We start from the raw sequence: 22722 nt of genomic DNA, 5'->3' as shown, positions 1-22722 counted from the left end.
GAAGTAAGAAACAGGAAGCATGAATAAGCCTGAGCTCTCCAGCTGCCTCTGCACCCACCATGCAGCTGCCGGGCTTTCTGGTGCCACCCCCCAACCACACAGCTACTGGGTCAAAAAAGAAATATAAAAATGAAGCATTCCAACAATAGCACAAAACGAAACAAAAAATCCATGCACCAACTTTTCAACAGCTCCAAACTGAAACTTTTCAGAGTTTTATTTCTGCATTTTACATTTCTCAGGACTGGCCCACTAGCCTTGTAATGGCTTGTACTGGGGCAGGCTGTAGAAAAGTGGTGCAAAAATGCATTTGGCAGTTTGTTTTCAATGGGAGCAGGGAGTGAGGGCAATGCACTCTGGGATGATGACATCAGAATACCACCTGCAGTGCATTTTTTCCCATAACACAGTGGCGCAGAAACCCAAAATGCAACGGGGGTGCAGGAAGTGTGCAATAGATACCCACAATGCACTGCTGACACAGTTGAACTTTGCAAAGGTAATGGGAACACACTACGTCGACTTTCTAATCATGTGGACATTCATCATTGACTTTATAAAATCTAGCTGTATAAAGTCAACTTTAATAAATTTGACTTTATTTCCCAGTGTAGACACAGCCTTGGTGACTAACAACAAATAAGACTACATGGACAGTCTCCCTTTTCTCAGAGCTCCAAGCTGGAGAGCGAGTAGAAGGCCATCAGGGAGCTGGCTATGTTTTCCTGATTCTCGGGAGCTGGTCTGTACAGTCTGGTCTATGCTGTACTGGCCCAGCATAAATTAGAACAAGTTGAGGTGCCTAAGGGAGCATCTGACAGTAAAGTTCTGTCATATGCCCCTTTCCTAACTCTTACTTTCTCCAATAGTCTGTAGCTGCGACTCTGCACTTAAATTCAGTATTTTATTCCTGCTCTTTAAACACTGAAGAATGCATATACTGTACAACACTGTTCATGAAGAGTGTTACAGAATTTAATTTTATTCAGATGTATTCATTATGGATGTACAACCACTATTTTACGTTGGAACCAGCACCTGACTGCCCTCCAGTACGGACCTCTGATAAAAGGAAGAATCCATACATAAAGGAATGTAATGACAATTCTTCCATGATACAGTCACCCCTCCCTACACCTGAGTGTCTGTTTTGCATTAAAGAGACAGCAAGTTAAAAAGCAGGGTTTTAAAACGAGACTGTCCATAGCTGTCACAAGGTACTTAGAGTCTTAAAATTTAATTTTTAAAATTCAATTTTAAAACTCTAATTTGTTTTTCAATACCCTGTTAATACTAATCAACATTAATTTTCAGGAGGGAGAAGTGATTTCTTCGACCGAGAAAACTGACTGGTCTGTTTCACCTGTGTTTATCATGAAATTCTACTGTTTTCATTTTCAGGTTGTTAGTTGTGCCCTGCTGTAATGTTTGGGTCACAAGTGCATACAGAGGAAATGTTTATTTGTTGAAAACATGTATAATGGAATTTTAAAATAAATAATGGAAATATTCAAATAAATTTTAAATTATAAGGTATTTATATCTAAAAATGAGGCAACTTTGATTGACAGTGTCCCTTTAGAGTTGTTCTTGCTATTGGGTTGGTTTGCTGGTTTTTACTTTAAGGATTTTACATGAGGAACGTATCTATACTAAAATACCCAGAAGGAAGAAATAGTACAAGAATGAGCTGTCAGTATAAGTTCAAATATACCCCCTTGTAGAATAAGATTTGAAAATTAACATCCCCAATTACTAGCAATATCTTAAATAAATCACTAGTCAATAGCCAGATATGTGAGGAGTTCTATTATTCACACAGCACGAACTAAACTCAAAGTCTTGTCCTAGTAAACACTCAGACCTGAAAAATGTTGTTTTTGTGCTCCGTACTGCTCAAAACGTTGCAAGGGAGCTCTCCTATGATCTTAGAGACCACATTTCTCCCTCCCTCCCATTGCAGAGTTTTATAAATGTTAGCAGTTGTAGAAATATTCAAGGCAGTTTAAAGAAGTGTCTACTTTCCAAAAGCAAAAAAAAAAAATCACCTCCCTCTCATCATAACAGGAGTGTTCTCATTAGAGAGTATTTACCAAAGCCTGAAATACATCTACACAATTACTATCATTATGACAATTTTCTTCTGATTATAATTATATCCTTCTATAAATCACCTTTTTCTTTTAAAAGATTATGCAGGCTGTGGTCCTTCCCTGATCACATTGGTGGTTTGAATGTCTGATAAGAACACAGTGGAGCCAAAATGTCTGGCTCCGCAGCCAACCCTCACTTTTGTATTTTCTGGAGGTGGGTCCCAACTGCAATTGCCAAATTTAAATGAGCACAAAACCACACAGCTTCCGTCCTCCCCAGGGACAACTATCTTTACTGCACACAGAAAGGAAACAGAACTGATCATCTTCAAAGAGAGAGCTCCCTCCAGAACGTTCCGATATTAAAACACTCTCTTGGCATCAGATCCGGTACTACAATAATACACACAAGACATAAAAAAGATTTCAGTTGCTGCCAGCAACTTTGTTTCTATGAACTCAGTTCCGGGCAGGACAGACCCCCCCTCAAATCTTTCTGTAGCTACTAGAAATTGAGCAGATCAGCACCTCTGAGAAGCTGCGTACAACACCTTTGGGATCCGACAGCCATTTTCAGCTCTTCCCCACACCCCTCCTGTGTCTTACTTTTACAGTTTTCCAGCATGGGTGTTTGAGTTATTTCCCCAAGGCCAGTGCTCCCTGCACACTGAGCACTTCGGCGGCCAGCCAGAAGCGATTCAAATGACAGCCAGCTGATTGGCAGAGTGCCCAGAGCTGGCACCACGTGCTACTACTGGTGATACACATCTGCACATGCCTCAGTGAGTATAACACAATTTATTCTGCATGCAGATGCAAAAAAATTAGAGGGAACCCTGCCCAAGGCCCATTGTTTCCACAAGGGATTCCATTTCACGCAACAGTTTTGCCAGTCTTAGTGCTTGAGTAAGGTATGTATGGAAGTACCTCACAATTTTTTTTTTTAGCGCATTTTAGCCGCAAGAGCCCTGTGTAGTCAGGATGTCCAGAGTTAGGAGAACCCATGGCACTTTTCACAGGAATAAGATTATTAAACCTGGTGTCTTGGGAAAATGCCAGTGTTTTCTATCCAGCTATCTCACTCTCATCACCATAGTGAACGTCACACACTGCTACCCTCAGTTTACAGCTGAAGAACTGAGGCAAAGTGTGCATTAAGTGACTTGACACATGCACGTCTGTGGCTGGGCCAGGACTTGAACAGACATCTAAAGCTCTCGTCCAGAGCCAAACCCTAACCACCTTAAGAAATTAAGGCCATACTTAATTTCTCAAGATAGGGGTATGCAAACAAGTTCCTTCCACAGGGTCAATAAGGTACAGTCATCTTAATTTCAGTTCTGTAGGGTTGTAGACTCAAGCTATAATAAACAATTAACTATCAGAATCATAAGATACCAGAGAACCCTGAATTAAAGCCTTTCTTGCTATGTGGATTAAAAATAACAGTAGCAAGTAATTACTAGCTAAAAATATTGCTTGGATAGTTTTTACAAGACTGTGTCTGTCAACATTTACCACATAGCGTATTCTAATTATATTTCTGCACATGAGTAAAAGGAAAGTGATGCTGTTCATTAACTAACCAATCATTCACAGTAACTTCACCTTGCAAAACTGCAGTGCAACAAAGTAGGTAGAGTTTAATTTTATTAGCAGTAAAAATACTGAACCAAGCATTGATGAGATGGTTGCAAATGAAGGCACTAGCCTGGAATACCTACAAGCTGTCTTGTTTTGGTTCCACTATGTCCAACAGCTCATTCATTTTATGCACTGCTAATATAAACAAGGCACAGAAGTGTCTGAAGGGTTTTTTTTTTCCCAATCTTTTGTCATTGTACTGGACAAAAGGGCTGCTCTATGCAATGGAATAATGTGCCCTACAGTAATGTGATTTTTAAAAGGCACTAACATATTCATTAATTGGTCCATTTAGTCGGCCCTTGCTCCTATGTGCTAAAGGCTCCCTAATATGCTTTAACTTAGTGCCGTTTCCCAACACGGAATTAAACCACCTAGGGAGCCTTCACTGTGCACCGGTAGGATTTGTGTGAACCAATCAATCAATGTGCAACACTATAGATCTATGTCTACACAAGCACCCCCTCCTTTCGAAAGGGGGATGCTAGTGAGATACTTCGGGATATGCTAATGAGGCACTGCAATGAATACGCAACACCCCATTAGCATAATGGTGGCCACAGCACTTTAAAAGTGCCGCTTTTGATCATGCATGGCTCATCTACATGGGCTCCTTTTCAAAAGGACCCCACAGACGTCGAAATCCCCTTATTCCTATAACCAAATAGGAATAACAGGATTTCGATGTCTGCGGGGTCCTTTCAAAAAGGACCCTGTATAGATGAGCTGCGGGAATAAGGGGATTTCGACATCTGTGGGGTCCTTTCGAAAAGGACCCCTTGTAGATGAGCCATGTGCAATTGAAAGTGGCACTTTCAAAGTGCAGCAGGCACCATTATGCTAATGAGGTGCTGCATCTTCATACTTGGCTTAATCTAATTCTTGACCTCCCCCCCCACCCCTCCACTCTCTGATTTGCTCACCTTGATTATCTTTTTCTCATTTGTCCTCCTTGCTTACTGTTTTTGGTTCTCTGTGCCTTAAATATTGAGTCTGTTCTGGTCTGGCTATGGTCTGAAGAAGTGGGTCTGTCCCACGAAAGCTCACCTAATAAACCATTTTGCTAGTCTTTAAAGTGCTACTTGACTGCTTTTTGTTTTCATAGTGTATAGAGTAGCACGGCTTCCTCTCTGTTACTATTTAACTTATGATTAGGCATTCCCTCTTTCCATCTTCTCACTTTTTTCTGTATTAATTGGCATCTCCCAAAAAAACTAACAAAAATTATAAATGATTACTCCTTGAGCAAAAAGATATTCCTTTACTTCTAGCGAGGTGGACAAAGTGGTATTACTTTTACTGTTCGTAAACAACAACTACCAATTCTCCACGTGGAATATTTTATCTTAAAATGTAACCAAAAGAATTTGTTTTTTAAATTTTTGTTTGTAAAAATAACAGAACACTTAGGACAGCAAATCTACATATAGGAGGTGTATGTTTCACTGTATGTGAACCTGAAGGTCAAATGTAGCTTTTAAAAAGAGAATATTTAAATAGTATCTTCTACCTTCAAATCACTCTACAAATAATGATTGACCTATTAATTAATTCAACTATATCTAGTAGATTTTCATTTTGTTCAAAAAGCCTACATATATTCTCCTAAAACCAGGAAGTAAAATTCACATTTTATTTAAAAGCCCAAAACAAATGAATTTGTTTTGCATCTGTGCACCCTACTAGTACATCAAAATATTTGGGATATTTAGCTGAAGATATTTTAAGAGATAGTAAAAATACATGCCACCATAACATTTTTAGTTTACATTTTTCCAACCACACTTATCAAAGATTATAATACAGTAAACTCTTTCATATCAAGCATTCTACCATCTGGAATTCTCAAATAACGGGCATTTTAACCATAAATAAATTTTAGTCACATTTTCCATAAGTACAGTATAGTAAAACTAAAACACAAATAAATACAGCAAATAAAGTATAAATTTACAGTGTATAATACTACTGTCGTTGGACAATAAAGTACTCTGCATACATTTTTGTTTGTTTCTTAATATCTAATCTTGTTTTTCTTCAGTATTATGCATTGCTAGGTATACCTGTCCATCTGCCAACCTCCCAGTCCCAGGGCTGCCAGCTTTGGAAGAGTTTATACTGTACTGTAGTACAAAATGTCTGCATGAGAAAGTACTTCCTATATTTAAATGTCCATAAATCAGATATAAGCAATCTACTAGTCTAAAATGCACTAGTGTGCGTGTATCAAACTCTTCTAGCTTAAAGGAACAACGGCGGCGTATACAGTTACATTCCTCTTTTGAAAGAAGCGTGCAAATGAGGGAAACTGAAAATGCAAATGAGGTGCAGGTTTACATATCTGGCACCTCATTTGCATACTCTTCTTTCAAAAGAAGAAAAGCAGTGTAGATGTGGCTCTTTCAAAAGTAAACCCCATCTTTGAAAGAGGTGACTCTACATGGCTTTTCTTCTTTCAAAAGAATATGCAAATTAAATGCCAGATATATAAATCTGCACCTCATTTGCATTTTTGATTTCCCTCATTTGCATGCTTCTTTCGAAAGAAGAATGCAAGTGTAGATGCAGCCAATCTGTTTACATCTAAGTAGTTGGTTCTAAAAAAATAAGCCCTACTTCACTAAATGCTTTAAATAATTATTTTCAAAGACCTTTTAAGCAAACCAATGTGGTTAGGGGGAAAGTACCCAAATCAGACCCTCTCAATTCGGTCAACTTACAGAAACTCTAGGGTTTGTTTGTTTTTTTCTGATCATGAAAATTAGTTTCTTTTTACTACCATGTTTAAGATTCAACTGCACCTACCCAATCAAGTTTCCAAAAGATTTAGAAACAAACCTAACCTGAGCTGCAGATATAGTCAGGTATTTTGACACCTACATGATCTATGCTATATTATCAAATATTTGCACATGAAAAATAAGACCTGCAGGTGGTACCTCTCTCATCTGGCAACATCCATAATCTGGTACAATTTTAGTTAGCCAGATGACCACTTATCACAGGTATGGCCAAGTTTCCCATGGTCCCATACAGTCTGCTTACAGCCTCCAGTCCTGGCTCTGAGTGTTCTGTGCTGTTGTTTAGCTGTAATTTACCCTAAATAACTTCTAAGAGCCCTGTATGCAGGGGAACTGTTGGTAATACTGCTAGACAATATTGGCCTCCTGTGGTCTGGCAAATTCTCTCATTCAACACTGGTCAGGTCTCTGGGGTGCCAGACAAGAGAAGTTCAACGTGTAGTTAAGGTTGTGTTGAAAATCAGACCCCTTACAGCATTACTTTATTCTTTAAGTGGCTGTGATGAAAGGCACATCTTACAGCTGACATATGCCACCTACTGGACAAAAATGCTATAGCTTTATTAATTACAGAAGAAAACACAGAGAGGTAGCCCTGTTAGTCTGTATCTTCAAGAACAACAAGAAGTCCTATGGCACCTTCTAGGCTAACATATTTTGGAGCATAAGCTTTCATGGGCAAAGACCCACTTCATCAGATGCATGAGTGTGTGGGGGGAGGGCTTCCAGAGGAGTATTTAAAGAGTGGGGTCCCAGTAAAAGGAAGGGCCGGAGCTGACAAGGTCTAATTCAGCAAGGTGGAAATGGCCCAAGGATTAAACAGAGACTGGGAGTCCCTTACAAAAGCAGCTCCTTTGCCGTGGGTGTTAATATCTCCCCCTTAGACTGACTATGGGTCACATCCCCCTGTCTGATTTGACTTGTTTTTTCCTCTTTTGATACATACCACTGATAATGGGCTTTTTCCCACCATGACTGACTAGACCTTGTCAGCTCTGGCCCTCCCTTTTACTGGGACCCCACTCTTTAAATACTCCTCTGGAAGCCCCCGACCCCATGCATCTGACGAAGCAGGTCTTTGCTCACAAAAGCTTATGCTCCAAAATATCTGTTAGCCTATAAGGTGCCATAGGACTTCTTGTTGTTCTAGAAGAAAATACAGTGATTGCATGCCCCTGCTTTAAAAAAACCTGGGAGATGCACCCCCATGGCAGCATGTGCAAATTTTCAAAAGGGGGGCACACCACAATCAGCTCCCCCAGCAGCCCTCCGCTGCCTCCCCGTAGCATCTGTGCACAACTGTACTGTGCTCTTGTGACTGTGCTGCCTGCCTGACTTCCTGCTGGCAGAGGGTTGGCATCATTTCTGATTCCCCTCCCCCCACATGAAGGCCCTCCATTGCCTCCCTGCAGCCCCTCTTGGCTCAGCTGCCCACTTCCCTGCCCCCTGCAGTCTCTGCCATCATTTCTAGTCCCCCCTTCATGTTTTGCCGAGAGAGACGAGTGGGGTGAGCAGTGCGTGCTTTTCTCAGCACAGCCCCTTGTTTTAACTTCCCAGAGTACACTTTTTTTTTTTTTAAGTGCAATTATGCTGCTCTTTTTGTTTAGTTCTTTTGTTTACTTTAAAAGGCTGCCTGGGACAGATGAAAAAAGGGGAGGGAGGTGGGCTCTTTAAACAGCAGGGAGCTGTTGTCAATTTTGTTTTATTTTTTTTTCTCCCCTAAACTGGGCTCTTGAAACAGCAACATGAACTCCCATGGACTGCTGGAGTTGGGAAAACTCTTTAAACAGAGTGAATTTCTTGTTTTAATAGCTGCCTGGGAGCTTCAAACATTCTTTGCCTCCTTCTGTATCGTGAGTATCCTCTCTCCCATTGTGTGCACTGCTCTTGCACCACTGCAGTTTACGTTGCTGCCTCACGTAGACTGGCACATGCCAAAAGGCTGGAGCTTTCCCCCCACCCCATATGAACCTAAACAGAAATTTCTGTTGGTTTGGATTTTATTAGACAGGCTGGGGAGCCCTGGCCAGGGAGAACGGGGAGGTCCGATGTAAAAAGTTTGCTTACCCCTGGTTTAAAGGACAGCCAGCAGTTCTGTTGAGGAACAGTAACATTTCAAAGCAGTAGGTTCTCCTGGCTATCCCATCTTCACAGAAGTAGGTTTGGTGTCATAATTTTGTTCAACAAAAACACTAGCACTGGCTCTAAACATATTGTTTATCTGTAAGCAGAGTTTTCTGAATATACAGCCTCTACTTACATATTCACCAAACGTTAAAGTGATTAACATGCTTTAGAGAGCACAAAGAAAGCCCTGACTGCTTTCCTAGAAAAGAGAAGCAATGTATTTTGTTATTTCCAGTTGAAGAAGGTAACCAACAGCATGGAACCTGCATTAATTTTATCATACTGGTTCTGAAAACTGGAAAGAGAAACAAAGCTTTAGGCTGGGTACACTTTTCTTTCTCCTCATATATTTGTGTAATTTTTCCAGTTTTGGAAACTATTGAGCAAGAATAACCTTGAAGGTAAGCCAATGATGTCTGTTTACAGTGACAGTCTTATCCAACAAGCTCTGTCAGCCTAGCCTAAAGAGCAATACTGGATAACAACATGAAACAAAAGCCCAATAGCACTATGGCATTAAATATGCTGCCAGGAGAAACAACTGCATGATGCAAATCTCTTTTCCATTGTTAATTGTTGTGATCTCCTCATAAGAACATAAGAACATAAGAATGGCCATACTGGGTCAGACCAAAGGTCCATCAAGCCCAGCATCCCATCTGCCGACGGTGGCCAATGCCAGGTGCCCCAGAGAGGAGAACAGAAGACAAGTGATTTATCTCCTGCCATCCATCTCCTGCCCTTGTTATGAAGGCTAGGGCACCATACTTTATCCCTGGCTAATAGCCATTTATGGACCTGACCTGCAAAAATTTATCAAGCTCTTTTTTAAACCCTAATAGAGTCCTGGCCTTCACAGCCTCCTCGGGCAAGGAGTTCCACAGGTTGACTGTGCGCTGTGTGAAGAAAAATTTCCTTTTATTAGTTTTGAACCTACTACCCATCAATTTCATTTGGTGTCCCCTAGTTCTTGTATTATGGGAAAAGGTAAATAATTTTTCTATATTCACTTTCTCCACACCAAAACTTATTAAACTCAAAACTCAAACCAAAACTCAAAACTTATTAATAAAAATTAGAGGCAACCATTTCTGGGAAGCCATCACAACTTGTGTGTAATAACACTTGTGGAAGAGAGAATTTAACTCATGTAGCATGGTTTGATGCACCCGTCAGTTCACCTCCCCAAAAGCCACAAAAAGATTTTTTTTTTTATTAAATTGCTTTTGAGGTAAACACACCTGTACTTATAGTCAAGCAAAGAAGGCAGGATGATCCTTTGAAAACTAGATGCTGGTGAATATCTGAAACTACTTTATGAAGAGAGTTAAAAGGTTGAATGACCACCTTATCCTCATGGAAAACTAAAGAAAAGACCCACCCATATTAAAGCCAGAACAGACTATTGATAATCTAGTTTAATAGATTTTCACCCAGTATTTCCTACATCACATCCAACAACTTGTGGTGGAATTAAATCATATTGGTGAGAAAGATTAAACCTTGATTTAGAGAATCTACCACATCCTTTGATAAACTATTTGAATAGTTGATAACCATCGGTGTTAAAACTATGGCTTATATCCAGTTTGAACTTCACCATCTTCAACTTCCAGGCACATGTTGGTACCAATGACATAGGGAAGGGAACAAAGGAGGTCCTGACGGCCAAATTTAGGCTGCTAGGTAAGAGATTGAAGTACAGGATCTTCATGGTAGCATTCTCTGCAATGCTTCCAGTTCCACGTACAGGGCCACTTAGACAGGCAGAACTGCAGGGTCTCAATGCATGGATGAGATCATGGTGTAGGAGGGAGGGGTTTAGATTTGTAAGGAACTGGGGAAACTTTTGGGAAAGGGGGAGCCTATACAGGAAGGAGGGGCTCCACCTAAACCAAAATGGAATCAGACTGCTGCCACTTGAAATTAAAAAAGGTCATAGAACAGTTTTTAAACTAAGGGCTGAGGAAAAGCCAACAGGCGTGGAGGCACCCGTGGTTCACACAGTGGCATCCCTTAGGGCAGGATCTCTTACTGGAGATTCTCTATGTCCTGGTAAGGAGGAGAGGATGAAATGTGATAAACACTATAAACCACAGGCAGTATCTGAAAATAAACAGTCAAATAAAACAGTCCCTTTCAATTACATCATGTACTGGCAGGCAGCTAAAGAGTGACAAGTTTTTAAAGTGCTTATATATAAATGCGAGAAGTCTAAATAATAAGATGGGTGAACTACAGTGCCTCATATTAAATGACGATACTGATATAATAGGTATCACAGAAACTTGGTGGAATGAGGATAATCAATGGGACACAGTAATACCAGGTACAAAATTTATCGGAAGGACAGAATGGGTCATGCTGGAGGGATACAGCACTACACGTTAAAGAAAGTGTAGAATCAAATGAAGTAAAAATCATAAATGAACCAAACTGCACCACAGACTCTCTCAGGATAGTAATCTCATGCTTGAGTAACAAGACTGTAATGGTAGGGATATATCACCGTCCACCTGACCAGAATGGTGACAGTGACTGTGAAATGCTCAGGGAGATTAGAGAGGCTATTCAAAATAAAAAACCCAATAATAATGGGGGATTTCAACTATCCCCATATACACTGGGTACATGTCACCTCAGGACAGGAAGCTGAGATAAAGTTTCTTGACACCTTAAATGACTGCTTCTTGGAGCAGCTAGGCCTGGAACCCACAAGAGGAGAGGCGACTCTTGATTTAGTCCTAAGTGGAACACAGGATCAGGTCCAAGAGGTGAATGTGTCTGGACCTCTGGGTAAGAGCGCCCATATATAATTAAATTTAACATTCCTGTGGCTGGGAAAACACTACAGTGGCCCAAGACTGTAGTACTTAATTGCAGAAAGGGGAACTACACAAAAATAAGGAAGTTAGTTAAACAGAAATTAAAAGGTACCTGAAGTGAAATCCCTACCAGCTGCACAGAAACTTTTTAAAGACACTGAAATAGAGGCTCAATTTAAATGCATACCCCAATTTAAGACACTCAGAGAACCAAAAAAGTGCCACCGTGGTTAAACAATAAAGTAAAAGAGGCAGTGAGAGACAAAAAGGCATCCTTTAAAAAAATACAAGTTAAATCCTCATGAGGACAATAGAAAGGAACAAACTCTGCCAAGTGAAGTGTAAAAATATAATTAGGAAAACCAAAAAAGAATTTGAAGAACAGCTAGCCAAAGTCAAAAAGTAATAGTAAAAAAAAATTTAAGTACACCAGAAGCAGGAAGCCTGCTAAACAACCAGTGGGGCCACTGGATGATCAAGAAGCTAAAGGAGAACTCAAGGATGATAAGGCCACTGCAGAGAAACTAAATGATTTCTTTGCATCAGCCTTCACAGCTGAGGAGGTAAGGGAGATTCTCAAACCTGAACAATTGTTTTCAGGTAATAAATCTGATGAACTGTCTCAAATTGAAGTGTCATTAAAAGAGGTTTTGGAACAAATTGATGAACTAAACCATAAGAAGTCACCAGGACCAGATGGCATTCACCCAAGAGTTCTGAAGGAATTCAAACGTGAAACTGCAGAACTACTAATTGTAGTCTGTAACCTGTCATTTAAATCAGCTTCTGTTCTAGATGACTGGAGGATACCTAATGTGGTGCCAGAGGTGATCCTAGCAACTACAGGCCAATCAGTCTGACCTCAGGACTGGGCAAACTGGTTGACTCTCTAGTAAAGAGCAGAACCATCAAACACTGATGAATATAATTTGTTGGGGGAAGAGTCAACACAGCTTCTGTAAAGGGAAGTTGTGCCTCACCAAACTATTACAATTTTTTGAAACGGTCAACAAGCAAGTGAACAAGGGGGATCCTCTGGATATAGTGTACTTAAATTTTCAGAAGGCCTTTGACAAGGTCTTTCACCAAAGGCTCTTAAGCAAAGTTAACTGTCATGGGATAAGAGGGAAGGTCCTCTCTTGGATTGGTAACTGGTTAAAAGATGAGAAAAAAGGGCAGGAATAAACAGTCAGTTTTCAAAATGGAGAGAGGTAAATTGGGTGACAGGGCAACAAAAGGGCCGAGGAAATTCAATGTTGATAAATGCAAAGTAATGCACACTGGAAAATATAATCCCAACTCTCCATATAAAATGATGGGGTCTGACTTAGCCGTTACCACTCAAGAAAGAGGTCTTGGAGTCATTGTGGGTAGTTCTCTGAAAACATCCACTCAATATGCAGTGGCAGTCAAAAAAGCTAACAAAATGTTGAGAATCATTAAGAAAGGCATAGATAAGAAGACAGAAAATGTTGCATTACCTCTATATAAATCCATGGTACATCCACATGTGGAATACCGTGTGCAAATGTGGTCACCCAATCTCAGAAAAGATATACTGGAATTGAAAAAAGCTTCAGAAAAGGGCAACAGAAATGATTAAGGGTATGGAATGTTGGCCATATGAGGAGAGATTAATAAGCCTGGAACTTTTTAGCTTGGAAAATAGACAATTGAGTGGGGATATGACAGAAGTATATAAGATCATGACTGGTGTGGAGAGAGTAAATAATGAAATGTTATTTACTCCTTCTCACAGTACAAGAACTAGGGGGTCACCAAATGAAATTAATAGGCATCAAGTTTAAAACAAACAATAGGAAATATTTTTCACACAACATACAGTTACCCTGTGGAACTCCTTGCCAGAGGATGTTGTGAAGGCCAAGACTATAGTAGAGTTTAAAAAAGAATTCCAAGATAAATTCATGGAGGATAGATCCATCAATGGCTATTAGCCAGGATGGGCATGGAAGGTGGTCCTAGCCTCTGTTTGCCAGAGTCTGGAAATGGGTGACAGGGAATTGATCACTTGATGATTGCCTGTTCTGCTCTTTTCCCTCTGGGGCACCTGGCATTGGCCACTGTGAGAAGACAGAATTCTAGGCTTGATGGACCTATGGTTTGACCCAGTATGGCTGTTCTTATGTCTTTGTACAAGAAAGCTCTTAAAAATCTAGCAAAAGGGCATCTTCTACGTGTTTGGTAATTATGGCCTATGATCAAGATCTCCCTTAAAATCTCCAGTTTGAAAATCTAAAATTATGTTCCTTCTGCCTCCCACTGTAAGATATGTTTACAAGACTCTGAATGAGTTTTATAACTGTTTCCTGAAGCCTTTCCCTAGTTTCAAAGAGACATCAAGGTCTGAAACACTTCTCTTTATTGTAGGTATGGGAACTGTCAAACACATAACATTTTTTGTTGGACAGCTACATTTTCAACATTGAAGCACCTTAATTATAATCTTTAAAAAAAACTGACAAGAGAATAAAAATAGAAATTTGAATTCAGAATTCCACTTCTGGAAAAACACTGCAGTGATCGGAGTTGCCACTGAAAAGCTATCTTGAATGAATAGTAATAAAATAAACCCTCATTTACTGGCTTAAATGGAAAATCCACCATGTTACTAAAGGTTAAATTCTGATCTCAAGAAGAACAGGAACCTGACAGCAGGAAAGAGATTAAAGTGGTCCTTGGAATAAATGTTTTACCCACCCCACCATGAACAGGTATTGATCTATCATCTACTGTATCAAGGAAGCACCTACAGGTACAAAATAAAATTTATAGACTGCTTGGAAGTTGAAGACATATAACTTTAATGGTAGCTCGTGGATATAAAATAAAATGGTAGCTGATGGATGGAAAAATAACAAGCTTTATTTCTAACTCAAATGGAAAATATTTTTGCATTATTAATGTAATTCTGCTTTCATTGAGACCAATGGCTAGATTCCCATTAACTTCAAAGGGACCAGTTCTCAGCCCTGTATCTCTCCCTAGCAAAGGGTTTAGAAGATTCTAAGGAACAATACTGACTTCCTCTTAAAAGTCAATGAGGCCAAAAAAAAACAGGTTTCTATCCATCTAGTTCACATCTTTTTGAGCGGAAAGGTCGTGTTTCAAAAGGAAGAACGAAGAGAAGAGAGGAAAGAAAAAGTATCAGTGGGGACAGTCATTGAAAAGCATTTGTGTTTTAATCTAGGAAATATTTAGAAAATCAAAATTAATTTCAACAAGATTTTTTCTGGTCCCTTGATTGGCAGGTTGGTTGAGGGCTTTGGGAAATGTAAAGAATTTAATGTTTGGGAACCAGCATTTCTCACTTCAGTCATGCATCCATGCTCTGGTCAGTTTCATATTTCCACCTGTCTTTTCAGAAATACTTAACAATTTTGTAGTTAAGAATAATTGTTCAGTTTCATCACACAGCTTCTCTCATTCTCCTATGATGAGGCACCTCCTCAGTTGGTATAAACTTTTATAACACTACTGAACTCTTTACACCAGCTAAGAACGTACCCTATAGCATTAAGTGCAGGACTTCTCTCTAATGCCAGACAACTTCCACATGCTATGGAATAACTACTGTCTGTTACTTTTGCTACACTCTGCCCTTGAAACATAAGTTGTCCATTAAAGTATGTAATCACACTGGTGGGCTTACTTTTCGTGTAAACAGGACCTTTTGTATTTCTTTTCCACATCAGAACTCTAACCTACGCGCCATACTCCTTTTCTGAAAATGGAGGCAAATGGTCAAATCTAGAACAAGTCCAAATTCTTCAGACTCTTCCTACCTACACCCATAAATTTTATCATTAATCTTTCAAGCTTGTACCCCACTCCTTGCCCACTGTGACGGACTGGACGAGGCTCACAAGCCCCTTGGCTGGAGGTGTCAGTTTGCTGGCACACCTATCCCAGCAGTGGAGGGGTCCTTCAAGCAGCCAGTCAAGGCCCAAGAGGGCCATATAAAAGGAGCTGCAGCTGTTAGTAGATGCTTGGACTTACAGAAGGAAGAACTGTTTGCTTGGCTGGAAAAGCAGCAAGATCACAGACAGTTAAGTAGGGGCAGGGACCGGGAGAGCAAAAGACTCCTGGCTTGTTGATAGGACTCAGTTTACTAGCAGCAGCCAGGGCAGTATTGAGTGAGCTCCTGGCTGGCTACGGGGACTACATAGGGAATGAGCCTAGGGAGGGCCATCGGCAAACAGTGTGTCCAGGGAGGAAGCCCTGGAGATAAGGCCCCTAGGGCTACGGCCAAACTAGAGAGTTTTGTCGACAAAACCCAGGGAGCATCCAGATTACCAAGGCATTCTGTCGACAGGAATTGCCACCCTCTGGAGGATGATGGAGTGGCAAATGCAGGAGGACAGAGAGTGGTCGTTGCAGGCCTGGGACCGACTTATGTCCACTTCAACGCCACCGGCGTCTGGCAGGACATGATGGTCTAGCTGCCTGCTGCCAACACCACCCCCTTCCCCCACCCCTGCGCCCCCCGCTGCCATGCCCCTGCCAGCTGTACTGCAGGGCATCCTAGACCTCATGCAGTGGCTCAGTGCCATGGTCAAACCCCCCCGCCCGCTCCCTAGGACCACCCAGACCCCCCCCATGCAGCTCCACCACCTCCGTATCTCCCACTGCTCCTGGCCCCAACCCAGCCCTGACCCTGTGGTGGGAGGGGATCCCAAGGTCGACACCACCCGCTCCCCCTCAGGTTCACAGCCTCCCACTCCCTCCAAGGACTGAGCCCTCCCGTGTCTCATGTCCCCCATCCAAGTTCTAATGCCCCACAAACCCCGTCCCAAGCCCCTCCCACTGTACATAGTTCACTGGTTACGCACTTTGTACCTTGTTTTTTATTGCAACATTTATTTTCCACACATTTTTCAGTGAACCACTTATTTGAACACCACGTCCAATTTGTGTGTTTATTTGGCAGGATTCAGGGAGGGGTCGTGGTGGGGACAGGGTAGGGGTGCAGGCCCAAAGCCCCTCTGGGGATACCCTGAGAAGGGTCATTGGGGGCCATGGGAGAAGCACTCCCTCAGAGTCTCACAGATCCGCAGCCCATCCCTATGGGCTTTGTGAATCGGAGCTGCACCCAGCTACTCACAGCCATGGCCAGCGTCCGCCTCTGATCCCAGCAAGAAGACCTCCCCCTTGCCCTCCACTATGTTATGCAGGGCACAACATGTGGCCACAACTTGAGGGATGTGGTGCTCCCCCATGTCCAGGCGGGTGAGCAGACAACTGAAGTATGCCTTCACGTGGCTGAATGGGCACTGAGCCTGCATCCAGGCTCAGCTGACTTGGGCATCAAAGAGTTCCTGGTTCAGGTACAGCTGCCTGGTGTAGAGCTTCAAAAGCTAGGGCACGAGGGGATACGCCAAGTCCCCCACAGTGCACATTGGCACGTACACATCCCCGAACACCAGTTCACAACAGGGAAGGGAATGAAGGGCCCTGCCTCCATCCTCCAGCACAGGCTGGAGTTGCAGAACATTCACACTCATGGGTCCAGCCCAATCACTCGACACAAACATCTATCAAGGGTCCCTGGTGCTCGACCAGGGCCTACAGCACCATGGAGACGTATCACTTGCAGTTGATGTATTTGGTCACCCTGTGGTCCAGGGCACGGATGTGGGTCCCATCGACAGCCGCAAAGAAGTTGAGGAACCCCACAGCAGCAAATCCGGCCACAACTGCGTCCACATCTGCCAGACAGAGGACCCTCTGCAGCAGGATGATGTTAAAGGCCATCATGACCTGCAAAGGAGGGGATCGAACAAACATGTCAGGGACTGACGGAGGGAGTCCCTGGGGCCTGAGGGGCTGGGTCCAGTGCTCTACTGTTTCCTACCCCCAAGCTCTTTGGGACCCTCCCCGGCCCCCGTGAGCCCAACCCCCCAGCAGCAGGGGACAGGGGTTCCCCTCTGCCCCAGCCCCACCTTTCATACCCCCGAACTACTCCCCCTTTGGGGGACGCTCCTCGTCCCCATGCAAGGGCTGCAGCCCCAGACTGCCCTACCTCCCTGAGGAGGGCCCCGACAGTTGACTTCCCCATGCCAAACTGGTTTCCCATGGAGCCGTAGCGGATGGGGCTGGTGAACTTTCACAGGTGATAGGGACTCACTTCTCCACAGGGATGGCAGGCTGCAGCCGGGTGTCCTGCCTTCAGAGGCTGGGGGCAAGCCAGGCACAGCACTCCAGGAAGGTTTCCTTCTGCATCCAGAAGTTCTGGAGCCACTGCTGGTCGTCTCACTGCCTCACAATCAGCCAATCCTGGCAGCTGGAAATGGTGCGGTGCCACCAGACCCACCTGAGCACCCGAGGGGGCAGGCGCAGCTGAGACTGTGTGGCAGCAGCAGTGAGTTCCTCAAAGCTGGTGTCAGGCTTGCCTTCCCAGAGGAAGACAGCTGTGAGGAGGTGCAGCCGGCACTGAAGCACTTCTGGGTGGATCCAATGAAAGCCAGGGAGCTGCTCTGGCACTACAGACAGCTGGAAAGTGCTGCGTCTCTCGGCAAGCATTGCAGCCCTGCTGTGTCAGCTGTACTGTCTCTCTTGGAGGTAGGCAAGCCTCAGCATGGGCAGGGAGTGGGCATCTGGGGAGGGCCCTTCAAGGTCTCGTCTCGCCCAGACTCACGGAAGGGACTGCCAGCCATGCAACCCTATCTGACGGGCTTCCAGGGGCCCTTCTGTTGAGAGAGCAGCCAGGCAATCTGGCCACTCTCTGTCAACAGATCGGATTGCTTTTTCGATCTGCTTTAGTGTCTGGATACCATCTGTCAACAGATGTTTTGTCAAAGATCTCTTCCAACCATAACTTCTGTGGATAGATCAGTCTAGTGTAGACATAGTCAGGTAGTGCAAGATAGGTTCAAAGTCCATAGATGCATGCAACAGAGGCAGGGGAATTGCGGGGTGGGGGTTGACCCGTTACAGTTGTTATAGTTGCCCATGTGTTTCATACTTTTCAATATATTTCTGATGTAATTCAAAATTTTAAAGGACTAATTCTTGTGACATTAGATGTTATGAGAGACATTTGATGAGCAACATTTAGCTATTACCCTGCAACTCTGCATATTTTTCAACCTCACTATGTTCCATATTAAAAATAAATTAAATACATGGAAATAGCCATGTTTACTTCCGCTTAGAACAAGCACCCAAAGTGACCCCAAATGGACTGAAAATATTTTTGCTCTGCTACAATTCCACTCTTTATTAGAGAAACACTTTGGTTAAGCTGTTTTTTCAGTCTTTTAAGACAAGTTTCACGTCTTAGTGAACATGAATCAATCAATCAACTCAACAGTCAAATTCTGCAGTCACCGCATGCTCATTAAGTCAATGGGAGTTTTGCCTAGATGAGGAGTAAAGCCTGCAAAATTTGACCATATTAAAGCAGGTATTGGCAAATATATTGTAATGTACGCAAGCATGAGTAATCAGCCCTGAGAGGGACAGACACAGTGTGATTAGACCCTACGTTTGTTTTGCCCTAATGCTCTGCTGATGCTTCTTAACTGACTTCCAACATCACAGCAGAACCGGATACGAAATTAAAATCACAGAAGGGAAAAAAAAAAATCTACATACACTTAAAAATACTGTCTGCTCATGTAAATATTTTTTCCCAATACAATAAAGTGGTATAATTACAGAAGAATTTTTTTACTCATGCCAGATACCTATCTTATATTCCCTTCAAGATGGAATATATCCTGACCATAAAAACTTAATATCAAAATGCACATAAACTGGAACATAAGTCTTCTAGCCTCTTTCAAATGAAAGGAAACTTACCTGAGCCTGGAGTCTCTGAAGGTGTCTAGGTATGAAGGATAACTCCACTCAATGTTATTCCCTTTACATCGTAGTTCTATGCTCTGCCCTGCAGGCAAACTCAAAGTGGCAGAAGGTTTCTGGAAACGACCTTTATCCATCACGTGGATCATTATAGATTGGGATTTTGTGGATGAGTCACTGGATTCTCTCTCCTTTAATCTGGGGGATTTGGGTTTCATTTTTTTGTTGACAGGTTTAATTTTGTTTTCCCCTGGTTCCTTTGGACGCTTACTCTTTACAGGTTGACCGGTAACTAACAAAATTGTGAAGAAAAACAGTGTGTTAATGCAACGAAGGGTCCTGTGGCACCTTATAGACTAACAGAAAAGTTTTGAGCATGAGCTTTCGCGAGCACAGACTCACTTCATCAGATGTGTGATGCTTCATCAGATGTGTGTGAATGATGACTTTAAACAAGCAAAAAAAAAAATACACAGGGGATGGGGTGTTTGGTTTTCTGCAGTTAGAAAGTTGGCAACCCCAGGATTGCCAAGAAAGTTGGTTCCCAAGTCCCAGAATTCCTGTAGGTTCCAGCAGGCAGTCCACTGTTCACCGCAAGAAAGAAACCTAATGCAGGGGTGGGCAATAATTTTAGACAGTCCACTTCAAGAATTTGGTAAGTGGTCAAGGGCCATGCTCTTCCATGATATTAATGGAGATGGTGTGGGATTTAGGATGGAAGTTGGTTCACAAAGGTGAGAGTCAGGCTGCCACCCCTTACAAAAGCAGTTTCTCCACTCCTGTCAGGGGTTGCCACCCTGGACAAGAACAGTGCTGGTCTATTTTCCCACCACTCAGAGTCATGTTAATCTGAGATTCGTGCAATATGAGTGTGCATGTCTCAGGGGTCTACTGTACCTTAAGCCACCATAAAAAGTGTGACCATGCTTTAGTTCAGTGTTTATTAAGCTTTCTGAGATCACAGAACATCAAACCAACAATTTTTTTTAAATGTGGCACACCTATGAAAGTTTTCTTTAAAAGCAAAATGGTCAGACCAAAAAAACCCAAACAGCAATGTATTCAGCAAAACCAAAGAAGTAGCAAGAAGTAATTCAATCATATATCATAGTAAAGAAGTAACATAGTATCTGGTTTTAATAACAGAAAACATATACTATCAGTGAATGATATCAACAGAGTGTCATGGAACATCGTTTAAGAAACACTGCTTTAGTTTATACAGTGTACCAAGAGTGGTCAGCGTAATGCAGAACAATATTCCTACAGACTCTATACCTGGGTAACAGGAGCAGCACCATTTTTTGGCCATTTACCTGGCAAGGCTGGTTATGAACTTCCCTATCCCAAATGCAGACTTTAAAACACACAGAAACAAAAACACCACAACCTGAAAAGAACATTTGATTAAAATAAAAATTCATGTCCTTTCTGCAAGGACTGTACATAGAAAATAACTGAAGATACACATTAGTTACAATTAACATCTATGGAAAACAAATGATCCAGTTAGCCATAAATTTTAGATGATTTTACTGCAACTACTGCACCTTATTCAAAAAGCGATTTATCCAAAATACTACCTGAAAAAATAACAGGTGCTCTGATATGGAAAACAGACAAACAACTGAAAAAAATGTTAATAAAATTTTGAGAACTGAGGCAGTATCCTAGTAGTCAGCTATACAAAACATAGTCTTTCCACTCTCTTTGGTCTGAGTGGAGCCTGATATCAATTCTAGCAACTTTCAAAATCTGCATGTTGCTTCAGCTCTTTTTTAATTCTCATTTACAACAGAAGTACCAAATGCATTTTTTTACCATGTATAACACTAACTCCCTGTTGCCAACTCCAGAAAAAAAATCCTGTTTTCATCTCAAATCATGACGAATAATCTGTACTTAATTTTAAAAAATTGGCATTTTTGCAAACACTTTCACTTATCAAAAAAAATCTGTACAGCAAGAAGCCATATTCTTGCTCAGTGCCCACGAACGAAAGAAAGCAAAGCCAGGTTGTTGTCAGCACTGGGGTGGGGGAGGAATGAAATTTCCGAAGGGGGAGAAGCACGATTGGCTGCTGGGTCTCAGGCTCATCCATCACATTAAAAATGTTGAAATATGTTACTGTTTTCATGTATTCATATTCACCTTTATATACCGATTAATAGAGTTTTTACATTCTACACACTTTTTTTTTTAAACACGTGCCAGAAGTTTGGGTTTTTTTTCCCTATGACTGTAACCCAAAATTTCCATCAGTTTTGATTACATTACACACATGCAAGGAGGGGCTAATTGCAGGGATGAAAGATGGGGCCAGATGTAAAAAGTTTGCTCTCCCCTGATCCAGGGAAGAGAAGCTGAGGCAGTGGTAGCTGTGCTGGATGGGACTGGACACACGGAGAGAACTGCACTCTTTAAACCTTGACAACTCCTTTCCATGGGCAAGCCAATCTCCAGGCTTCTTCCTCCCACTCCAAGTCCTTTCTAGGCTGGAGGGAGATGGAAAATCAACCCGTTGCTGGAGCTGGGTGCGGACAGCCAGTAACCCCACCTCCTACCTAAAAGTGGACACGTTGACATGAATTGCACAGCGCTGGAAACAGCACGCCAGCGGCAGGAATTCAAGCGCATTGTAAACTCGGCCCGGTTCGCAGGCAGAGCCCCCTACGCATGGGTCGCACCTCTACGTGATGCCAAGCGGGGCAAGGTCCATGGCGAGTGCTCCCTTGGCAGGGGGAGGGCTGCCTGATGTGTGCTCAGCGGGAGAGCCCCCGAGCTGAGATGGGGCGGCTGAGGAACAGGACGTGAAGTGAAGGGGGGGCATTTGGAGGAGAAAAGCGGGAGAGGGCTGAAGGGGGCCCGTCAGCACGAGGCGGCGCAAGAGTGTTCGTACAGCGCCGTGCACCGCGGGGGCGGCAGAGGCCGGGAGGTGCAGCGCGGAGCTGAGGGGCGAGCTGAGGGACGCTCCCGAGGCAGTTGGGTCTTGCTGGGCCGGGGGAGCCGCTTTCCCCCGGCCGCGGACTCACCATTTTGCAGCGCTTCATGCAGCAGCAGGAGGCTGAGCAGGACCCACGGCCTCATAGCGGCGCCGCTACCGGAGTCGCCACGGCGCAGGCGAGACCGGCCCTCTGGGGAGCGGAGGAGGAGCTGGCGGGAGCCCGCCGCCCTGCGCCACGCGAGCTGCCCGCCAGGAGCGCGCGGGAAGGGCTGTGAGGCGGGGCGCCGGGCCCGGGGTGGCGCGGTTCGATGTTCGTCCCGGCCTCCAGGCACCGCTTAGCGCGGCTTGGGCCACGGGTCCCCACCGGGCCACGTGCTCCTTGTCTGCAGCCCGGGCCCCGAGGAGGTGCCTGGCCCGTGAGAAAACGGCCTCGAGAGCCTCCTTGGGCAGCCGCGGGGCGC

General features: G+C 43.2%; 1 protein-coding gene across 1 annotated transcript in view; it reads right to left on the bottom strand.

The window, feature by feature from the left end:
- The window catches only part of PDGFRL (platelet derived growth factor receptor like), a 41115-nt gene extending 18393 nt beyond the window's left edge, over positions 1 to 22722 (bottom strand). The window contains exons 1-2 of the mRNA XM_074991825.1: positions 22350 to 22722; positions 19315 to 19609 (exon numbers count right to left, since the gene is read on the bottom strand). Coding sequence (XP_074847926.1) covers positions 19315 to 19609; positions 22350 to 22404 — 350 coding nt within the window. The 5' untranslated portion in view covers positions 22405 to 22722. The remainder of the gene's footprint in view (positions 1 to 19314; positions 19610 to 22349) is intronic.

The sequence above is a fragment of the Carettochelys insculpta genome, chromosome 4, assembly GCF_033958435.1.
Source record: "Carettochelys insculpta isolate YL-2023 chromosome 4, ASM3395843v1, whole genome shotgun sequence".
In the NCBI taxonomy this organism is placed as follows: Eukaryota; Metazoa; Chordata; order Testudines; family Carettochelyidae; genus Carettochelys; species Carettochelys insculpta.
This window is presented reverse-complemented; position numbering and strand designations above follow the sequence as displayed.